The sequence below is a fragment of the Corvus cornix genome, chromosome 23, assembly GCF_000738735.6.
Source record: "Corvus cornix cornix isolate S_Up_H32 chromosome 23, ASM73873v5, whole genome shotgun sequence".
In the NCBI taxonomy this organism is placed as follows: domain Eukaryota; kingdom Metazoa; phylum Chordata; class Aves; order Passeriformes; family Corvidae; genus Corvus; species Corvus cornix.
Genome location: NC_046352.1, coordinates 4269600 through 4291363, shown reverse-complemented (window position 1 = coordinate 4291363; position 21764 = coordinate 4269600). Strand labels below are relative to the sequence as shown.

General features: G+C 69.7%; 2 protein-coding genes across 2 annotated transcripts; both read right to left on the bottom strand.

Moving 5' to 3' along the window:
* Window positions 1-40: 40 nt before the first annotated feature.
* Window positions 41-5754, bottom strand: PDK2 (pyruvate dehydrogenase kinase 2). Its single transcript, XM_039564504.1, has 11 exons — window positions 5589-5754; window positions 4323-4464; window positions 3446-3517; window positions 3034-3218; window positions 2493-2582; window positions 2153-2230; window positions 1740-1816; window positions 1561-1659; window positions 1368-1475; window positions 731-844; window positions 41-657 (listed from the first exon to the last, which is right to left on the bottom strand). The coding sequence occupies exons 1-11, from the start codon at window positions 5608-5610 to the stop codon at window positions 517-519; spliced, it is 1128 nt and encodes a 375-aa protein (XP_039420438.1). The 5' UTR covers window positions 5611-5754; the 3' UTR covers window positions 41-516.
* Window positions 5755-7154: 1400 nt separating this feature from the next.
* On the bottom strand, window positions 7155-20201 carry ITGA3 (integrin subunit alpha 3). The gene is given in 30 exon segments (XM_039564502.1): window positions 7155-7245; window positions 7476-7610; window positions 7612-7632; window positions 8078-8203; window positions 8299-8397; window positions 8693-8772; window positions 8775-8805; window positions 8934-9007; window positions 9010-9046; window positions 9145-9315; window positions 9392-9494; window positions 9660-9737; window positions 9815-9894; window positions 9983-10051; window positions 10138-10303; window positions 10409-10506; window positions 10584-10730; window positions 10906-11042; window positions 11132-11199; window positions 11280-11366; window positions 11465-11601; window positions 11771-11859; window positions 12148-12341; window positions 12636-12835; window positions 12837-12844; window positions 13308-13391; window positions 13595-13844; window positions 14283-14365; window positions 14450-14571; window positions 19970-20201. Coding segments are annotated over 29 exon segments (3123 nt in total). The 5' UTR covers window positions 20164-20201; the 3' UTR covers window positions 7155-7245; window positions 7476-7520.
* Window positions 20202-21764: the final 1563 nt, after the last annotated feature.

The following is a 21764-nucleotide window of genomic DNA, read 5'->3' as shown; positions in this document are numbered from 1 at the left end:
GGGTAAACTGAGGCACCGAGACCCCAAAGCACCACAGGGGTTCAGTCAACATCCAATTTATTGACAGTGGGGAGGGGTCTGGGGGTCAGGGGGAATGTGGGGGGGTTTGAGGAGGTCACAGCAAGTGGGGGGTGGGGAGAGCTCAGTAGTGGCAACAACGGGCGGGAACAGGGACAGGGACACAGGGAGGGGGCCCAGGCCTGGCCCGCCACCCCGTCAGGGCTGCGGGGCAGGGAAGTGCTACTGGTCCTACTGGGAAAGAACCAGTCCCTTGCTGGGATGGGGGGCACCCCCTGGAGTGGGTGGGAGTTTGGGGGGGAGGGGGTGAGGGGGCAACAGGGGCTGCCCCAACCCCCCCCCAGCTCCATCCCTAAGTGCCACCAGGGTGGGGATGCCGGGACACCCCCACGTCCACACTGCCCAAGGAGCCCGGAGAACTGGGACGCCAAACCCCGCCGTGGGGCACTTGGGGACACCCCGTGGTGGGGCCGGGGGGTCCTGGCCGGCGCGGGGGTCTCAGGGGACGCGGTAGGTGGAGGTGTTCTTGGGCTCGGTGCTGGGGACGCACCAGTCCCCGCCCTCCTGGCTGGCCTGGTAGTGCCGCCACGCAGACTTGTTGTACACGGGCAGCCGCTCCACTGAGTCTGTGGACAGCGCCTGGGGGGCACACGGGGGGCTCAGGTAGGGTCCTGTGCCCCCCCCTGGCCCGGGTTTGGGGACACACACCCACCTTCAGGTAGATGACGGCGTCGGTGCCGAAGCCCTCCATGGAGAAGAGCTGCAGGTCCCCCTGGAAGTACTTGGCGTAGAGGCGGGAGATGGGCAGCCCGTAGCCAAACCCGGCCTGGGGGCATGGGGAAATGGGGTGGGGGGTTCCCAGGGCTGGGGGGGGCACCCCCGGCCTCCCCACAGCGCCCTGAGTAGCGCCAGGAGTGGCCACGGCGTTGCCAGCCGTCACTGTGCCACCGTCACAGGGCCCCATGCCACCCTAAAGTAGCCCCATGCCACCCCAAAGGATCCCCACGTCACAGCTGACCCCACCAATGTGTCCCCATGCCACCAAAGTGTCCCCACACCCGCCCTGAACGTCCCCAAAAGGTCCCAGGCCAGGCCCAAACCTCCCCGTGCCACCCCAGCCCCCCCTAAACCTCCCAGACCACCCCCAAAACACCCCCAGGCCATTCCAGCCACCCCCAAAACCTCCCCATGCCACCCCCAAAGCACCCCCAGGCCACTCCAGGTCCCCAAATCACCCCCAAACGAGCTCCAGACCCTCCCACGCCGCCCCCAAAGCCCCCTCAGCTGCCCCACCTCAACCCCCCCCAGCCTCAGCTCCCCCTCCCCGGCCCCACGAGGGGGTCCCGTACCAGGGGGGCCCCCCCGGAGCCCAGCTGGGGGGTGGGTGCTGTGGAGTACATGTAGCTGAAGAGCCGCTCGATCTTCCGCAGGGGCACCCCCATGCCCCTGTCACTCATCTGGGGACACCGCAGCGGTGACAAGCCCGCTCCTGTCCCCCCTCCCCACAGCTCCCCCCTGCAGGGCGGGGCTGGGGTCCCTCACCCGGATGGACAGGTCCTCCTGGCCCAGGGCCACCATCACCTTGATGGCCGGGAGCCGCGGGCTGTTCTCGTGGCTCTCCACGGTGGCCCTCATGGCATTCTGGGGACACAGAGCCCCGGGGGGGGGGTTAGGGGGGACCCCCACAGCCCCTCCGGAGCCCCCCACTAGGGCTGGGGTACCTTGAAGAGCTCGAAGAGCATGTGGTACAGGTGGGACGGGACGTAGACGATGCTCACGGGCTGCTCCGAGTTGCTGGCTGGGGAGGACACTGGCATTGGTGGGGGCAATCCTGACCCCAAACCTCCCCCAGCCCCAAATGAGTCACCTGAGAGTCCCCCGATCACAGGGACCCCCAAACCTAAATAAGCCAAGTATCCCCTGCCACGGGGACCCAAACCCTAAAGGAGCCAGCTGAGAAACCCCTGAAATGGGGACCCCCAACCCTAAAAGAGCCACACAAAAGTCCCCCTGCCCCAGGGACCCCCAACCCTAAAGGAGCCACCTGATAACACCCTGCCTGGGCCCCCCCGCTGTCCCTCAGCCCCCGCTGTCCTCAGCCCCCGCTGTCCCCTCGGCCCTGCTGTCCCCTCACCGTTGACCTCCTCGATCTCCAGCTCGGGTGAGGCCATGTAGTATTTGTCACACAGCAGCTTGGCCATGTTGTAGGCGTCTGGGAAGGGGGGGACACAGGGCTCAGCACCCCCAGGCCCAACAGGGGCAGCCTCTGGGTCCCCTCCACTCCCAAACATTCCCCATTCCTACAGATCCGGGAAGTTTTTGGGGTCTTCTGCAGCCACCGCAAAGCTCAGGGGACACCGTGGCTGAGGCCACCCCACACCTGTGACACGAGTGGTCCCAGGGGGACTTCCAAGCAACCCCCACCCCCCAAATTCCCCCTCCCCCGTGGGGGTGGGACCCCAGACCCCACCAACCTCTCACCACGTTGGCCACGTTGCAGTGGGGGTCGATGCTCCCGATGTGTTTGGGGTGCGCGGGGTTGGTGCTGCCATCGAAGAGCAGGGCTGGGAAAGGGACAACGAGCTGGGGGCACCCCAGGGACACCCGGGGACAGCCCCAGGGTGCTCTAGGGCTGTGGGGGGAGACATTTGGGGCTGGGGGAGATGCCCAAGACACGATCCCTGGGGGTGGTGGGGACACTTGGGACAGACCCCTGAGGCTGGGGGGACACTCTGGGGACACCCAGTGATGATGGGGACCCCCGGCACAGACTCCTGGGGTTAGGGGGGAACCCTTGGGGCAGGGAGAACCTTGGGGAGTTCCCTGGAGCTGGGAGGACCCTCAGGACAGACCCCTGGGGACACTCTAGGGGGTTCTGGGGACACCCCGTGTTCTCAGGGACACCCAGGACCCCTCAGGACGGGGTTCCCGGGGCAGGGGGACCCCTCAGGATGGAGTTCCCGGGACAGGGGGACCCCTCAGGACGGGGTTCCCGGGCCCCCCACGCCCCCTCACTGTGCTGGTTGATGAGCATGCGGATGGAGATGCGGCTCAGGTAGAAGCGGTCCAGGAAGTACTGGATGTTCTGGTTGGACACGGGGTCGTCCCCGTACGTCTCCTTGTACTCGATGACCCCTTGCGCCATGGTGGGGACGACGTCGTTGTGCCGGTTCCGGATCGTCACCAGCGCGTTCGTGAACCTGCCCAGGGGACAGCGACAGCGCTGGGGACACCCGGTCCGGGCACAGCCGCAATCCAGGCCGGGATTCCCTGGGAGCTGGTGGCGCTGGGAAAACCCGGAGCAGAGTCCGGTGGCACCGGGGGGTGGGGACACTTCGGGGAGACCCCGGGTGACACCAGCGCGGCTCTGGGAGGAGGTGACACCCTGGGATTGGGGACAAGCACACGCTGTCACCTCCTGACTCACTGTCCCAGCGTGGCTTGGTCCTCGGGGTCCCTGTCGTGGAATTCCATGATGTCCAGCAGGCTCTGGACGTACCTGGGGGGGACACAGTCATCCCACAGCTGGCACCCCCAAACAGAGGGGACACCCCAGGTGACACCACGAACGGCCAGGGTTCAGCCCCCCTCAAACCAGGCCCCCCACCCCAAAATCTGCTGCCCCAGCAGCCACTGTCCCACCCCCCTGCTGGCACGGGGGCCCATGGGGACACAGCCCCTCTGCTGGGGGGTGGCTGTGGGAGCGATGGCACAGCCGGACCCCCTGGCACAGTCTGACCCCTCAGCACGGCCGGATCCCGCTGGCAGCGGCCCAGGACACTGGACAAACAACGCGTCACGCGGTGGCACTGGGAGAAGGGTCACGCTGCTGGCACTGGCACAGGGACACGGCACTTAAAGGGACACTCAGACCCCCCAGGACAGCGATCCCCTGTGACCCGGCCCCTTCAGGGAGCAGGTGGCACTGGAGGCCCCCCCGCTGGCACAGGGCGTCCCCAGAGGACCGGCAGCCCGTGTCACCCCTCCCTGTGCCCCCGTGCCAGCACCCCGCAGGGGAGGGCAGGCAGTGACAGCTGTGGGACACATGGTGCTGGTGGCACCTGCGGTGACAGCAGGACCCCCCCGGGCGGTGACAGGAGCCGTGGCAGACAGGGGAGCTGTGCAGGTGACAGCAGGGGGACCCAGCGGGGTGACAACAGCGGGACCTGTGGCAGTGGGACCCCAGGCAAGAGGCAGAGGTGGGACCCCCATGAGCCACAATGACGGTGCCAGCAGGCCCCAGCCCGGTGACAGCGGTGGCACCTCCCACGTGGGTGTCCCCGTGTCCCCAAGGCCCGACTGACCAGCTCTGCACCAGCTGCACGGAGGGCGTGCGCAGCACCCGGTCCGGGAGCAGGTTGATCTCCTTCATGATGTTGGAGAGGCGCACGGGCAGCTCCTGGCGCAGGAAGGCGAACGACGTCTTCTCGCAGGCATTGCTGGAGCCTGGGGACAACGGGGGACACCGGGGGACACGGGGTGAGCCCCCACAGGACCCCCGGAGCCTGCACTGGTGGCATGGCCACCCCTGTGCTGGGTGGGACTGGGGGGCACTGGGGAGAGGGGACAGCAGCAGCAGGTCCCTGTAACCGGCCGGAGAGGGCTGGGGGACACCGGGGGACACCTGGGGGGACAGGGAGGGCTGAGGTGGGCTCAGCCCACTGGGGAGGACAGGCTGGGTGCCCAGTGCCACCCAGAACAGCACAATTCCGAGCGGAGCAGGACCTGGGCCATCGCCAGAGCCTAAAGCAGACCCAGGGGTCCCCAGGGACACGGTGAGGGGTCCCCAACCAGCAGCCGACATCCAGCAAGGCAGGGGGGGCACAGCTGACCCTAAAGCCCTGGGGACGGGAGACACTGGGATGGAGCTGGGGGGACAGGGCAGAACTGGGGGGGCCCCCAGGGTGCAGCCACCAGCCCCCGTGCGGGGGACAGGGGACAAGAGAGCGCCAGGCTGGGTGACAGCAATGAGGGGACACCTTCACCCCCTGCGGTACTTGCTGGGGGGACTGGATTGGATTGGGGGAGTCCCAGTCGCCCACCCTGGGGGGGCCAGGCCGGTGCAGGGCCGGGGGTCAGGATGCACCCCAAATGAGGGGGTTTGGGTAGCCCCCTGAGGGCTGGGGTGCAGAGGGGACGCCCCCAAAAGGCCTATTAGGAAACCACGTTCCAGCCCCACTTCTTCACCCGGGGGAGGCGGTCGGTAAATCCCCCCGCCCCAATAACAACGGGATATTTGGGGGGGGTCAGAGGCCCAGACACGCACTGAGGGGGGGCAGCCCCCAGAGCCTCAGATTTAGGGGGTGGGGAGGGGAGAAATTTCCCGGGGAGGGTTTCAGGATTTTCAGGGGCGGGTGTGAGAAGGATTTCCCAAGGAGGGGGGCAGGAACTCCCGGGAAGGGGGGGGCAGGAATTCCCGGGAAGGGAGGGCAGGAATTCCCGGGGCTGCGCACGGAGCTCCCTCCCCCGAGCACCGCCCCCGCACCGGGTGTCCCGGTCCCGCGGCAGGCCGGGGTGCCGGTGACGGCCCGGGGTCCCGGTGAGGGGAGGGGGGGGCGTTGTTTATTTACCGAAGTCCAGAAACTGCTTCATGGAGAGCGGCGACGGCGAGAACTTGCTGAAGTGCTCGATGTAGGGTGGGGACGCCGGGCCAGCGCCGCGCGCTTCCCGAGGCAGCGCAGCAGCCGCATGGCCCCGCTGTTCCCGGGTCCCCCCCCGGTGTCCCCCCGGTGTCCCCGGCCCGGCCCGGCCCGGCACCCCGGGCCCGGCCCTGCCCCCGCCGCGCCGCGCGCAAACAACACACCCGCTGTCAATCACCGCGCCGCGGCCAATCGGCGCCCGGCTTGCCTCAAACCCCGCCCCTCTCCCGTGCCAATCCGGCCTCGCCGCCGGGCACGCCTCGCTGTCAATCACTCTGAGCCACGCCCCTCATCGGGCCCTATCCTGCCCCCCCCGCTGTCAATCACCGCGCGTACCGGGGCCAATCAGCGCCTGCCTTGCTTTCGGCCCCGCCCCTCCCGGCGGCACGGGCGCTGATTTGCATAACCACGCCCCCCTCGGCTCCCGTCAGCCCCTCGGGGCTCCCAGACCCCTTCCCGGGGAATTTGGGGGGGAGGTCTGAGCCTTTCCCGAGGGTTTGGGGCGATCTGAGCACACCCCGGACCCGCATTATCCCCCCCGTCACCCCCTACCCTCCCGGGTACATCATCCCCCCCTCCTCTTTTTGACCCCCAACCCCCAAAAGCCCCCAAAACCCCCAGCCACGCCCCCCCCCAACCTGCCAACCATGACACGGAGGGGGCAACAGGTTACAAATCCCAGAGCGAGGCTTTATTGGGCCCCGGCGAGGAAGGGAGGGGAGGTTTGGGGGCCGGGCAGCGGCTGGGGGTGTAGGACCCCCTCCCCAGCCACCCCCCAGTACCGACCGGACGCTGGGACTGGACACCAAAACACCGACACGGAGAGACACGGAATAATTTAACCCCAGAGACACGGACAGGGACCCCCGGGGCGGGGGGCGAGGCTGGCGGGGCGGGGGGGGGGACACGGCCTGAAGCGCTGCCCCCCCCCCAAGGCAAAGCAGCGTCCGAGCACGGGGAGAGCACCGGGATGAGACCCCCGCGGGGGTCGGGGATGAGGAGGAGGGGGTGGAGGAAGGAATGAGCTCCCCCAGCCCCTCCCCGGGGGAAAGCAGAGCGGTCCCGCACCCAGCGCCGAGGGGAGGGGGGCGAGCGTGTCCCGGCGTGCGGGGACAGCGGGGACGTGTCCCCGGTACCGGGATGTGTCCCGGGGGACAGGGACGTGGCGAGCGGAGTGTCTGCGCGGGGGGAAGGCACTCGGTGAGCCCAGCAGCACTTCGGGGAGCGGGGGGGGGGGGGGGGCACATTTGGGGGGGTCGCCCCCACAAGCGTGCAAGGCACGAGCGTGCAAGAGCCCCCCGGGCGAGCGGGGAGAGGCTGCGGGAGCCAAGGCCGGAGGCGGCCGCGTCCGAGGGGGATGGGGACAGGGAGAGATGCACTTGTGCAAAGTCAGAGCCCCCTCACAGGGGTCTGGGGGCGGGGCAGGGGGTCAGTAGTACTTGTCCGGCTCCTGCCACTTGGTCACCCAGAGCTTCTTGCGGCGGCGGGGCAGGAGCCCCCCGGGTTGGTAGCGCTGCTCCTGCCGGATCCGCACCGCGTGGTACTTGGGCATGATCCGGTAGTAGCGGGTCCGCTGGAAAAAGTCACACTGGGAGGGGGGGACAGAGAGGACAGGGGGTCAGTGAGGGGCCGGAGAGGGTCAGGGAGAAGGAGAGAGACCCCCGAGGCGGCGAAGAGCAGAGGCAAAGGGAGCAGCAATCCTGGAGCCGCTCGGAGAGACCCCACGGAGCCCTGGAGGGACCCTACAGGACAGAGGAAGAGGAGAGGAGGCTGAAGAGGAGGAAGATGCCGCTGCAGCCCGGCCCCACGGGGCATTACCAGGCGGGGCCCGCGGCGCCCGGGGGGGCACAGGGGGTGCCCCCGTTAGTAGTCGTCTGTGAGCCGCTCGGTTTCCGACGGCTGGATCCTCATCTCCGCCTTCTGCCCCTTGGCCTCGTACATGGCCCGGGTGTTTGGCCCGCCGGAAGAACCCGCACTGCAGGGAAGGGACAGGGTCAGGGGGGCCGGGACAGGGGCTGGGGGGTCCTGGGCACCCCTCGGCAAGTGGGAGGAGCGGGGCAGGGAGATGCCCCCAGACCCTGCAGTGCAGCCACAGGGAAGGAGGTGCCACCGTCCAGCCCCGCTTCGGGAGCACATCCCAAAATCTTTGCAGCCCAAGACGCGCTGGGAATGTCTCTGCTCCTCTTCCTCATCCCTCTCCAGCTGGGAATCTTCCTCCCGGGGGGGCACTGCCCACCCGGGGGACACCTGCCACCCACGGGGGGCACCTTCCAGCTGTGGGGACAATCTTCCAGCTGCGAGTCCCTCGCGCCCCTCGCCAGGCAGGGAGGAGGCGGCCACGGGTGACACGAGCCCGTAAGGTCCCAGAGCAGCTCCTGCACCCCCTCCTCCCCCGGAAGAGGATTTGGGACCCCCCTCACCTTCCAGAGGAGGAGGATGATGAGCCCCAGCAGCAGCAGCCCGGCTGCCACCGACACCAGCACCAGCCAGAGTGCAATCTCGGCCGGCTGCTCCTCCTGCAGCTCCGAGTCCACGTCCACGGAGAACTGGGGGGGGTGGGAAGAGCCTCGTTGGGGCACAGAGCTCCAGCGGCCCCAGTCCCTCCCAGTCTGCCCCAGTAAGGGGCTCTGGCATGGCTCACCCGCACCGTGTGGTTCCTCATGGTGATGGTGGGGACCTGCGAGCGCAGGAACAGCGTGGCTGTGCCCGTCACCTTCACCCGGTCAAAGTCCCGGAACTCCTGGGGACACGGGGGGGACACGGGTGAGGGACGGGGACATGGGTGCTCAGGGACACGGGGATGATGGAGAGGGACACGCAGATGGTGACACATGGATGAGGGAGGGGAAGGACACGGATGACGATGGGCACATGGGTGATGGGGGACACACGGAGGGAGGGGGGACACAGATGACAACGGGGACACACAGGGGCAGGTGCCAGCTCCTGAGCTGAGCCCTGGCAGTCTCGGGGCCCCGTTTACCACCACCCCAAGGGCTCGGCCAGCGCTGACCCCCCGCAGCCCCCGGACTGACCTCGATGAAGGTGCTGTTCCAGACGCGGGCGCGGAGGCTGAAGCTGGAGGGGAGCTGCGTGTGCAGCAGGGGACACTCGACCACACACAGCGCGCGGTGCCCGCCGAGCAGCTCTGGGGGACAGGGCGGGTTCAGGGGGGGCCCAAAGCACCACCCTGGTGCCAGGAAACAGCGGGGACGGTGATCCTGGGAGAGGGGATGAGCTGCTGGACCCCCCTGACCCCCTGCAGCCCCCACTCACCAGCACCGCCTCGGACCTCGGGCGCCGGCCAGTGGCCAAGGTGACCGGGGGCTCCCCCAGCTCGGGGGCTCCAGCTCCCGTCTCTGCCGGGATGGAGCCTGGTCCTGCAGGAGCTGAGGGGGGACACGAGCCCCATCAGACCCCGGGCTGTGCCGGGGGGCTGAGGGACCCCCGCGGTGGGGCAGGGCCCTGCGGGGAGCGGGGGACTCACGGTGAGGTTGAGGGGGTTGATGACCCCCCCGGGGGGGTGACACGTGTCGTTGCCGTTCACCAGGATCTCGGTGGGGTAGAGGAGCCATTTGCCATTGGGGATCTCATAAGGCCACTCAAAGCCCAGCAGGATGGTGCCCAGCGTGCCCAGGGACTCGCCTTTGGTGGTCACCTGCGGGGCAGGGCGGGAGGTGGAGTCCGGCATTCCCAAATCCGCCTCCCTCCGGCGCCGGCCGCGCCCAGCTCACCTGGAAGTCGAAGGTGAGGGGGCTGCCCACGTCCTGCTCCTGTTTCATGGCCGACTCGCCCACCACGATCCCACTGAAGTAGGACTGGATGTGGGAGGAGGCTCTGGGAACGGGATGGGGGACGGGAACGGCGTGAGGGGCACGGGGGACATCCCATTCCTGCCCCATTCCTGGGACACCGAGGGCTGACCCAGCCAGACTCAGGTGGGATGGATGGAGAGGACACGGAGGGGGTGAGGGGACACAGAGGGGGTGAGGGGACACTCACATGCTCAGCGAGGACTGGATGCTGTAATCCACCAGCAGCTTGGCCAGCACGGGCTGCAGATCCTCCTGGGTGCTCTGCCTGCCGGGGCACCGGGATCGGCATCTCCCCATCCCAGCAGGACCATCCCCACCCCTGTCCTGCCCCCTCCCACTCACGTGGACAGATCCAGCCACACCACGACCTCCCGTGTGTCCAGCATGATCCCGATGGCTTCGAAGGTGATGGTCAGCTCTGCCTGCACACAGGGGGGACGGGGAGCAGCTCAGCCGGACCTGCTGAGCCCCCCAGGAAGGGCCGGGGGGCAGCTGGGGGGGAGCTCTCACCCTTTGGTTCCTCTTGAAGGGGTTTCCCAGCTCGCACAGCACCGTGTCCCCAAAGGTGCAGGCCCCGCTCTGGGGAGGGCAAGAGGGTCAGGAACATCCTGGCCGAGCCCACCTAGCCCCGGTGGGACACAGGGCCCAGGGTGTCCCCCCCGTACCGGGCGGACGGAGGAGGGCAGCAGGCTGGGGGGCACGGTGACGTTCAGCAGGGCCTCGTGGGCGTCCTCGCCGTTCCAGGGGGTCGTGGGGACGTTGCTGATGTTGATGCTCAGGTGCAGCTTCCGCACGTCCCGGCTGTACTGCAGCACCTGGGTCCCGTTCACCCTGCGCAGGGAGAGCGGGGTCAGCCACCCCCACGGGACAGAGACACCCTGGGGGGACAAGGAGGTGGCACGGGGCGGCTGAGGACACGCAGGGCCCCGCTGTCACCTGGGCAGGGGCTGGCTCTGCTCAGTGACCCAGCTGCTCTGGAGCTGGAGGTTGCTGTAGCACTGGTTGTCGGAGCCACATTCCTTCTGGAACTCGATCTGCGGGGACACGGACGTCCCCGTGAGTCCCTGTGACCCCCAGGGCACCCCAGCGTGTTCCCCCCCGCCCGGCACACCTTGGTCTCGTTCTCGTGGGACTGGTCCTGGTTGAGGACAGGGAAGGCATCCAGGGAGTGGGGGCCCAGCTGGAACTTTCTGGGCTTCTCCAGCAGCGAGTAGTTCATGGAGAGCACGATGGGGTGCAGCTTGTCCCGGACATTGTCCTTCAGGGAGGGTGGGAATCACACAGAGAGCCCTCCCCGACCCCCATACTCCAGCTCCAGGCACTGCCAGGCAGCCCCCGGCCATGTCTGGGGTCCCCCTTTGCTGCCCAAAGGGATGGAGGGAGGGAAGGAGGGAGGGATGGAGAGAGGGATGGAGGGAGGGAAGGACCCTCACCAGCAGCAGGAGCTCCTGGGACTGGCAGCGGGTGGCGGGCATGGAGAAGCTCCCAGTGTAGGTGGCGGATTGGGACCCCGAGAACCTGACCCTGGGCGGGTGCCGGTCCTTGTCGGCCTCCAGCGTGTACTGCAGGGCTGGGGGACAGCACGAGTTGTCCAACACCCCCACACCGTGTCCCCCTGTCCCTGTCCCCGTGTCCCCAGGCCCCCCGAGCCCCACTCACTGATCCTCTCCTTGTAGCTGGGGTCCCCTGCGCTCTGGTTGTAGGAGAAGCACAGGGTCACCGTCATGCTGGGGGGACAAAGGGGCCGTGAGCCGAGCCGGGGGTGCCACCAGCAGCTGCGGGGACACTGGGGACACCGGGGGCTCACCAGGACTTGGGCGTGCACTGAGCAGGGTCCACTTTGCTGGGGGTCACCGTGAAGGTCTTGTCCAGGATGTTGATCACGGGCCGGGCTCTGGGCAGGGATCGGGGCTGGCTGAGCCCCGCTGCTCCGTGCCCACCCCGGGGGTGGCAGGGGGGCAGGACAGCTGTCCCCTGTCCCCATTCCCGTACCTGAGCAGGACGATCCGCTCGCTCAAGCTGCCCACCAGCAGATCCGGGTAGGAATTGCCGTCCATGTCCAGCCCCCCGCTCAGGGAGTACCCGAAGGTTTTTATCTCGGTGGGGCCCAGGTCTGACCCGCTGATCACCTGCGTTTGGGGGGGTGGGGGGGTCTCACCCAGTGCTCATCACCCCATGGATCCAGGATCAACCCCCTGCATCCCACCTGGAGCGCGGGATGCTCGGGGGGATATCCTGGACACTCCGGAGAGGAATCCAGGCCCTGAAACCCCAGTGAGGGCTGCCCGGGGCCGTTACCTGCTGGGGTCGGTCCCGCAGCCCCTCGGCGCTGCTGTGGTAGATGTAGACCTTGCCAGGCCCCTCGAAAGGAGCCCCCACGGCGATATCTGGGGGGACAGAAGCAGGGTCAGCCCCCCTGACCCCTCCCTGGAACCCCAAAATCCAGCTCCGGCCACAGCCAGGCAGCCCCCAGCCACGTCTGGGGTCTCCCCTTCCTGTGAGACCCCACAAAGTCAGCACAGGAGGGAGGGAGGGATAGAAAGAAGGGACAAGGGGACAATCAGGACCTCCAAACTCTCCCCCATCTCCTCCTCTTCACCCCAAACCCTTCCAGAGACCCCCCATGCCTCTCCTTTCCTGATGAGCTCCCCACAGAGCTGTCCCCGGCCGCTCACCTTGGAACCCGTCCTGGTTGACATCCCCGATGCTGGCCAGGGCAAAGCCGAACCCGGAGTAGCTGGGGCCGGTGAGGATCAGGCTGTGGAGCTGCTGGAAGCCCCCGGCCTCGTTCATGTACACGAACACCGCGCCCCCCACCTCCTGCTTCCGCTCAAAGTAGTAGGGGGCCCCCACCACCAGGTCCTGCCACCTGCAGGGACAGCGGGGTGCTCGAGGCTGGGGCTGGACACAGCCCCGACCCCACACGCCCCAAGTGGCTGTGAAAAGGTGACACCCCAAAAAACCTCCCTGCCCCAGAGCTGTGACCCACAGAGACCCCAGGGCAGCTGCACGGTGTCCCAGGTGAGACCCCCGCCCTCGGGAGCTGCAGGAGCCTCCAGGGGAGACCCCCACCCCCAGAAGGGGACAGATCCCAGCCCAGGTGAGCTTCGGGAAGCCCCAGCCGAGCCCCCATCCCCGCAGCCGGGGGGTCGCGGCCCCTCACCCGTCGTTGTTGAGGTCGGCCAGGGCGAGGGCGCTGCCGAAGTAGGAGCCGACCTGCGGCCCGGGGAGCAGGAGGCTCCGGTTCAGCGTGCGCTGGGCCCCGCGGCTCAGCAGCAGCACGGCCCCGGTGTGCTCGTACCGCGGCGCCCCGGTCACCATCGTCACGTCGTCCCGCTGCAGCACCGCGCTGCCCACCTCGGCCCGTGTACCCTGCGCGGGGCCCGGCCTCAGGGAGGGGCACGGGGACCCCCGAGGTCCCCACATCTCCCCCGTGAGCCCCTCGATACTCCCATGCCCCAAAAACCCCGCCCTGGGCCCCTGCAGCTCCCGGGATATCGAGGGGGGAGCACTGGGAATGGCTCACACCATCCCTGAGTGTCCCTAAGTGTCCCCCGAGCCTTTAACGTCCACGCCCGAAACCCACAGCCCCCAAACTTCCTCCTCACCCCAAATCACCACCCCATATTCTCCCTCCATCCCCCTGCACACCCTGATGTCACCCTAATGTCACCAGTGCCCCCCACTCCCACCATCCCAGCGGGGTCTTCAAGCCTCCCTAAGGCCCCCCACCCCTTTAACATCCACCGCCAACATTCCCCCTAAATCCATCCCCCCCAAACCTCCTCCTCCTCACCCCAAAACCCCCTGGGGCGCCCCCCCCTGCTGCCCCCACCTATGTAGATGTTGCCGATCTTCTCCTTGGGGTAGGAGAAGTCGTCCAGGTCCCACATCTCCCGCTGGAGCATGTAGTCGGTCCCTGGAATGGGGAGGGCAGGTCAACCCCACAGCGGGGCGGGGGGTTCCACAGGGGAATGGGCACCTCGGGAATGGGGGTCTCGTGGGGGTACAGGCACCCTGGCAGAGGAAGTGCCCCCAAAGGTAAGGGGAACCCCCAGTAAAGGGGTGCCCAGAGAGGCCCGGTGACCCCGGCGGTGGCCCTGCCCTCCCCGGAACCCTCACCCTGCCAGTTGTAGGCACCAGGCGCCCCGAAGTAGATGATGTTGGCGCTGAAGCCGGCGCTGGTGCCCATCTGGCACATGCCGGTCTCGTCGGTGTCGGTGTTGGCGTTGCACATCTCGTTGTGGTACGTCTGCCACTCGTCCCCCAGGTCCAGCCGCAGGTCATTGCCCCGTATGTAGCACCGGCCCACCATGCGCCGCTGCGCCTCCGCCCCCGACCACAGCACCCGCGTGTAGCGGTGGGCACAGGCCTGGGGACAGGGGACAGCTCAGGCACTGACCACAGCACCCCTGGCAGCGGTGGGCACAGGCCTGGGGACAGGGGACAGCTCAGGCACTGACCACAGCACCCCTGGCAGCGGTGGGCACAGGCCTGGGGACAGGGGACAGCTCATGCACTGACCACAGCACCCCTGGCAGCGGTGGGCACAGGCCTGGGGACAGCTCAGGCACTGACCACAGCACCCCTGGCAGCGGTGGGCACAGGCCTGGGGACAGCTCAGGCACTGACCACAGCACCCCTGGCAGCGGTGGGCACAGGCCTGGGGACAGCAGGGGCACTGAGGGCCAGGGGACACCCCAAAGGTGAAGGGTCACGCCAAGAGCGTGTGTGTGCACAGCACCGGGAGCTGGGTGTGCAAGGAGCTGGGATCTGGGTGTGCAAAGCCCCGCGGTGCCCCCAGACTCACCAGCACCCTCCCCGCCGGCTGCCGCTGGCTGGCCACTGTCACCCCCAGCCACATGTCCTCGATGATGGCCTTGTCCGGCTCATCTGTGAGGGAAGAGCCGGCCTGAGAGGGGGACCCCACTCCTGGGGGATTTTGGGGTGGTCCCACACCCCAGTGGGGTCACCCACCCTTGAGCTCGATGGCCAGGCGCTGGCAGTCGCGGGTGGTGGCACTCAGGGGACAGGCGTACACGGCGCCCGTCCGGGTCCCGTTCACCGGCTCCGCGTCCTGGGGGGCCCCCACCAGCAGCCTGGGGGCAGAAAGGGGGGCAAGTGGGTGGGTGATGGGGGGGAGCAGATGCAGCGCCCCAAACCCCTTCAGCTCGTTTTGGGGTGCACAGCCAGGTGGGTGCCCTGGGGAGGGGGTGCTTGGGGGGAACTGGAGCTGCTTGCCTGGAGTTTGTCACACCCAGACACCCCCAAAAAACGGGGGCAGCCCCATCTCCGGAGCTGGAAGGGGACACAGCGACCCTGAAAGGCCTCAAGGACAGACTGATGGATTCATTGCTCCTGCACTCCTTCCCAGACCCCTCAGTCCGGCTGAGCCCCCGGCCCGGCACATGTGGGGTGCGGAAAGAGGGGGTCGCAGTGACCCCCCCAAACCTCGCTGTACTGGTGGGGAAAACAAGAGGGGGGGGCTGCTCAGCACCCCCAGCCCAGCCCCAGGGCCCCGTCTGTGTAAACACCCCCGGCCCTTCCCAGCCAACCTTTGATCGCAGCCCCGGCACAGCTGCGGCGTGTCCGGCAGACAGGGCCGAGCTCCCGGGACAGGGAATGCCGGGACAGGGAACAGGGGACAGGGGACAGACCCCCCCCGGGAGCAGGGAGGGGGAGCTGCGATGGACACCCCTCATCCAGGATAGACACCCCTCATCCTGGGGGGGCCTGGGCAACACTGGGGTGTCCCAGGACAGGCAGCACCTCCTGGAGGTGACACCCCCCCAGGAAGGGCAGGGATGGCCCGGCTGAGTGATGGCAGTGCCATGGGGGGACACTGGCATTCCAGGCTGGATGTGCTCCCCAGGTGATGCTGAAGGGACCCCCCACCCACCTGAACCCCCCTGCCCCAAGGGAAGATGCTGGGGACCCCAAGCAAGGCCCCGTGGCCCTGGTGTGGGGCTGGGTGCTGGCAGGGGGAGCTGGCATGGCCGGAGGGTTCCGGAAGGGCCAGCCTTTCCGCCGGGAAGTCCTTTGGGGAGCGCCAGGACAATGGCGTGGAGGTGGCCGTGCTGGGGGAGGAAGTGCGTCCCTCTGGCAGGCGGGACACGGGGGGGACACGGCACCCAGGACATGGAGGGGACACGGGGGGGGGACACGGCACCCAGAGCTGATCGCGGGGCACTGGGGTAATGAGCTGGCCGGTCCTCAGCAGGAACCACCAGCAAGTGCGGGGACAAACCCCTCTGTCCCCATCCCAGCGACACCGGTGGCGACAGGGCACTGCTGTAACGAGCTGACCAGTTCTCAGCGCAGCCACCAGCGAGGACAGGGACAAATCCCGCTGTCCCCAGGGCAGCCCGGCGGGCAGGGGAGTGCCGGGAAGCTGAGCAATGCGGGCCGGCAGCGCGGGCACGTCCGGGCGGGCCGGGCGCTGACTCAAAGCCCAGGCGCAGGAGGAATGCGGGGCCCCGGGCAGCCCCCGCCCCGGCACGCCGGGACCCCCCCCGGGCGGCTCCGCGGCGGCTGAGTCAGCCCGGGGCTGCAGGTGGGGGGGGGTTGGCATCGCTCACCCCAAAGGGGGGGGCCCCGGGGGGCCGCTCCCCGCAGGAATGCCAGGATGGGGGTGCCAGCACCGTCCGAAGCCCCCCGGAAAGCGGGAGCCGCTGGGAAGGGAAGGAGGGCGGTGATGCCTCCTGGCTCCTGCCAGCTCGGCACAAAGGAATCCGCCCCCCAGTTCCAAGGGGGGGGCACAAGGGGCACCACTGCCCCCCTTACCTGGGGGGGGAAGTGACTCAGGGCAGCTGCTGTGACTCAGAGCTGGGGGGGGGGGGGGGTTCTGCCCCCACACTCCGAACCCCACCGGGACCGGGGGGGCAACAGCCGGGGGTGTCCCCAGGCTCCCCCGGTGGTCCCGGCTCAGCCGGACCCCGCCGTTCCCGGCGGGTCCCGGGGGGCGGGAGCCCACCCAGGCCAAGCAGCTCCGGCATCCCGCTGCCTCCAGCCAAGATTCCCGGCACGGCAGCCCACCCGCAGGCTCTGCTCCTGGGAAAAGGGGGAGTGCGAGGCCTGCCGAGTCCCACCAGAGCAGGGGGGACACCCAGGGGCGTCCCCCACCCGGGCGTGAGCCAAGGTGCCCCGAGCCCCCGGCTTCCCGGGGATCCAGCGGAACCGGAGTTGGGGTTCTGGGGAGGCTGGGACCCGTTTGTGGCCCTGGTCCCACGGGGTGGGGGGACGGGGAGCTGGGATTAGGCTCGCGATGGTCAAATAGCGGCACGAGGGGGAGGCCGGGAAGGGAGGGAAGCAGGAATGTGAGGCCGTGCTCCGTCCTAATCCGCCCTGGCAAACCGGGGGGGTTGGCTGGAAGCGGGGGGGGCTTCTCGCCAGCGCTGGCTGAGCGGGGGGGGGGGGATGTGTGGGAGGGTCCGGGCACCAGGACACCAAAATGCGGCCACCCCTGGGGTGGGAGAGGCGAGGATGGCAGAGAATCCCACCCGGACACCTCAGTAGGGTCTGGAATAGGGGGGTCGTGCTCCCCCCAGAGCCCCCCAGGCACAGAGCCCCCTCCCCAGGAAGCAGCTGGGCAGCGTGGGGAGCTCCTCATCCATCTCCCACTGCGCTCTGGGGGTGACGGAGCCGGGAGGGGAGGAGCAGGCGGGATGGGGGGCTCCGGACCACAGCCCGCCCCCCAGTTTCTCCCCAGTGCCGCTGAGTTTGCAATGGGGGCCCCTGAGCAGGCAAATCCAGCGGTGCCCCCTCGGGAAAGGAGGTGGGAGAAGGGGCGACGGCTCCTGGAAGCCAGGAGGGATGGACGGACGGACGGACGGACGGGTGGATGGACGGACGGACGGACGGACGGTCGGTCCCACATTCGTCCCCCTCCTCCTGCCGAGCAGCCGCAGCCCTGCAGGACCCCGGCGGATCCGGGCCAAGGCAGGGGGAGCTCAGCCAGCTCCAGCAATCCGCAAAAACCCCGCCGAGGGGGAGGGAAAACCGGGAAGCCAGCCAGGAGAGCGCTCTCCTCACCAGCCAGCTGGAATCAGGAAGACCCCCGAGCCCCGGGCAGAGCCCCAATTCCCACAGGGCTGCAGATGTGGGTGCTGCCTCCCCCCTGGCTGCAGATTTGGGGGGGGTCTTCAGCCTTCCTGGCACGGATCTGCCGTGCCTCAGTTTCCCCAGGTCATCCAGGGACCTCCGAACCCACCTGGGCTGGATTCAGCGGCTCCCCCCGCCACGGCCCCGAGCCAGAGCGGCTCCCAGTGGGAGCGGCCGGAGCCGGAGGGAGCGGCCGGAGGCGGGCAGCCCAAGGAGCTCCCTAATCTCGGGAGGGCTGATAAGAGCCCCGCTGCCAGCCCGCCGTCACCTGGCCGGGGAGGAGCGAACAAACAAACCTTTGCATGGGCACAGCTCCGCGGGCCCGGCAAAACACGGCGGGGGCGGAACGGGGGGGCTCCGGCATCGCCCCGGCCGCGCCGTGCCCGCCTGGCCCCCCGCCAGCGCCCGCCCGGGAAGCGGCTCCCCGCACCCCGCCGGGAATTCGGGAATGCCGGCGCTGCCCTGGAGCATCCCTCCGCTCCCACCGCCATCCCGAAAGGCGCGGCACGGCCGGGGCAAGGGGCCCGGGACACCCCCTCCCGCGCGTCAAATCGGGGATGACGGTGGCAGGAAGCGTCCCTTTCCTGTCCCCACCCTGCACCTGTGAGCAGGAGGCACCGGAGCCTCCGTCCGGCACCGGGGCGCGGGTGCGACCCCTGGGGCTCCTGCTCTGCCCCTGGGGGGGTCCGGGGGGCCCCCCTGCACCGGTCCCGCCCCGGAGCGGCTCCGACACCGCAAACTGGGGACACCCCCCATGGATGGAGAGAACCCCGCGCTATCCCTGCCCCCAGCCACGGGCACGGGCAGCGGAGGCTCCCGGGGAACGGGGAGCGAATTCCCGGGGGGGTCCTGGCTCCGGAGCCTCTCCCCCGCAGGGATCACGCTGGGACACGCTGGGACACGCGGCGCAGGTGTGGGGCTGGTGGGTCCCTGTCACAGCCCCCGAAATCCCCCCCCAGGGCCATTGCCGGGAAAACACGAACCGATCTGTCCCGGTGCCAGGCGGGACCCCCCGCCCGGTGCTCCCCGGCAGCTGCTCCGATGCCACCGGAGCGGGCAGGGCCCGGCTGTGGGTGGGGACCCGCGTGTCCCCGAGGGCGGGGGGGTCCCGCACCCCACCAGCTGCTCCGCAGGGAACAGCTCCGCTCCCTCCTGCACGGGAGCAACAACAACTCCTCATCCCACGGCGGGGCCCAAATGCATCCCTGGAATGCGGAGCGGCACATGGCTGCATCCAGCAGCTGCTGCCAGGCCCCCCGCGGGAAAAAAGGGATCCCTGGGGGTCCCCCAAGGACCCCCCCGGAGCCGTGAGTGTCGCGGGAGGGTGACCCAGCAAAAACCTGTGCCCTTGAGGGAGACAAACCCAGCCCAGCCCCTGCGGCGGAGCTTTCTCCCGGCACGGCCGCGAATGTCCAGCCGGGAGGGATCGGGGACGGGGATTGGCGGCGTCCGGTGGAGCGGGGGGACAGCGGGGGACACGGCGAGTGACAGCGGTGGCACGGCACGGGGAATGCTCCGGCTGAAAAGGGCTTTTGTTGGGGCTTTGCCCGGCGCCAGGAACCACAGTCCAACAGGTTCGCCGGGCACGGGGCCTCGCCGGGACCGGCTGGGGCGCGGGGGGGCACGAGGGGCTTCAAAACCGCCCCGCGGAGGGTCCGCGCCGGCCGGGGCCGCTCCGGTGGGGAGGGATCCCCCCCTCCCGGAGGGGCTGTCGCGCCCCCAGCCCAGCACCCGGAGCCCCGGGGCGCCCCTCTCCCGGCACCCCCACACTCCTCCCGGTGCGCCCCCGCCCCCACAGCAGCGCCGCGGGCTCGGGACCTTTGCCCTGACGCAGGGACCTCCCCCGGAGGGGCCCGTCACCCCACAGGCGACCCCCAACACCCACGGGGGACCCCCAACACCCACGGGGGACCCCCCGCCCCTCTCCGTTCCACAGAGACCCCCACCCCATGTGGGACCCTCATCCCAAGGGGGGGCTCCTCACCTCCACGGGGGACACTCCGCGCTCTGCCCCACCCCACGGGGGATCCGCACCCCGCGGGGATCTCTCCCCACCCCATGGGCGACCCCGACCCTACCGGGGACCACGCGCAGCTCCTCCGCACCCCACGGGGGACCCCCCACCCACGGGGGACCCCCCACTTCACGGGGACACCCCCGTTCGCAGGTAAAGCGCTGTCTCACTGTCCTCCGCCTCACGGGGGTCCCAACCAAGGGGGACCCCCCGATCCTCACGGGGACCGCCCGCACCCCCACGGGGGACCCCTCCCCACTCTTCCCCATCCCAACCCCCCCAGCCACAGGTGAACCTCCGCTCTCTCTCCCGCATCGCACGGGGCCGCAACCACGGCCCCCCCATTCCACGGGGATCGCCCCCCGCTCCCCGCCCGCGCTCACAGGCTCCGCTCCAGCCGCTCCGTCTGCCGGTGCAGCGCTACCGAGAACCCGAACAAGGCTCCGGCGGGGCCCTCCTTGAGCACGGGGAAGGTGCGGTCCAGGTTGAAGGCGGCGGCGGCGCCGAGCAGCACCGGGCCGAGCCCCAGCAGCAGCCCCGGCAGGGGCGGCGGCAGCAGCCGGCGGCTCCGCGCCATGTCCCGCACCGGCCGCCGTACCCGCCCTGCCGCCCCACCGGGACCGGTGCGCGCGGGAGGGGGCGGGGCCGGGCGGGGCCGGGCGGGGCCGCGGCGCTTCCGGACACGCCCCTTAAAGGGGCCGCGCACCCCGGTCCGCACCCCTGGTACCTGCGTGCGCAGGTGTGCGGGGGAGGGAGGGGCGGGCGCACCTGGGCGCACCGCGGCCGCGTCCTCCCGCGGCTGTGTCACCCACGAGCGGGGGATCGCCTCCCCCCGCAGACCCCTCCCCCTGCGAGACCCCTCCTCCCGCGAGACCCCTCCGTGTGCCCCCCACCCCAGAGTCCCCTCCCCACACAGCCCTCACGGGACAATTCCCCCCCTTCTTCCCGCCCGAATTCCCCTCGGGATAGGACCCCCCCTACCTGGCATCTCTTTGGGATGGGACCCCCCCGTGGTGAGACCCCCAACATGAGATAGGACCCCCCAGGAGATGGGACCCCCAAGTTAGGATCCCCCATGGGATAAGATCGCTCCCCCATGGCAGGAGGTCACACCGGGACCCCGAGAGCGACACTGCCGTGGGACAGTCCCGTTCGGTGGCCGTGGGACAGTCCCGTTCGGTGGCCGTGGGACAGTCCCGTTCGGTGGCCGTGGGGACGCGGCCTCAGCCGCAGAGGCATCGCCGCTTCCCCGCCGTGGCTGTCACCGTCCCGACCTCGGCAAAGGTCACCGGGAGCCACCGCGCCGCTCCCACCCGTGCCAGGAAATCCGGGGCTGGGCTGGGATGTCCTGTGTCCCCCGCCCGATGTCCCCGTGCCCCCGTGCCGTGTCGCTGGAAAGAGTGACGGCAACAGGGCACATCACGGGCAGCGCTGCCGCCGGCGGCACCCGGCCCTGGCAACAGGGACCTCCTGTCCCTTGGCCCCCGTGCCCTGTACCCCGCTGCCTGTTCCCCGTCCCCATCTCTTATCCCCCGTGCCCGCCCCGCCCGCCCCGTGCCCGCCCCGTGCCCGCCCCGTGCCCGCCCCGTGCCCGCCCCGTGCCCGCCCCGTGCCCGCCCCGCAGCGGCACCAGCCCGGGCGGTGTCGTTACCCCCGAAGGCCACGAGGTGACGCCGTCCACCCAAAGATGCTCGGGGGGGTTGGGGGCGATGGGCGGGGCCCCCCCCCCCAAGCCCAACCCCCGCGGCTGTGGCGGGGCTGGGGGGACACGCGGGGACTCCCGAGGGCGCTGCCGGGCTCGGGGGGCGCTTCCGAGCGGGACATCTGGGGGACCCCCCCAGCTGGGGGGGGCGCGGCGCGGGGGGACCCTCCAGCCTTTTTGGGGAAGGTGGGGGGGAACCCTTCAGCCTTGGGGGGACCCTCCCAGCCCTGTGGGGGACACAGGGGAGAGTCGGGGGGTGCTGACTGGACCCTGTGCTCAGCGCTGCCGGTGGACTCCCCCAGAGATCCCCGGGTGCCCCAGAACAGCGACTTCTGCCCCACCCCCCCCCCCCCCCCCCCCACTGCTCCAGTCCCCCAAACTGCCCCCCACAGTCCCCCCCAATCCATCCGCCCCCGGATTTGGGGTTCCACAGGTCCCGGCCCGGCCTGGCAGCCCCCGGCAGCTCCAGAGCTCCC

Coding starts and splice junctions, on each gene's coding strand:
- PDK2 (XM_039564504.1), bottom strand. CDS start 5,610: ATGAAGCAGTTTCTGGACTTCG. Junction 4,465..5,588: donor GAAGCAGTTTCTGGACTTCG/GTAAATAAACAA, acceptor CGTTGTCCCCAG/GCTCCAGCAATGCCTGCGAG. Junction 1,660..1,739: donor TGCTCTTCGAGCTCTTCAAG/GTACCCCAGCCC, acceptor CTGTGTCCCCAG/AATGCCATGAGGGCCACCGT.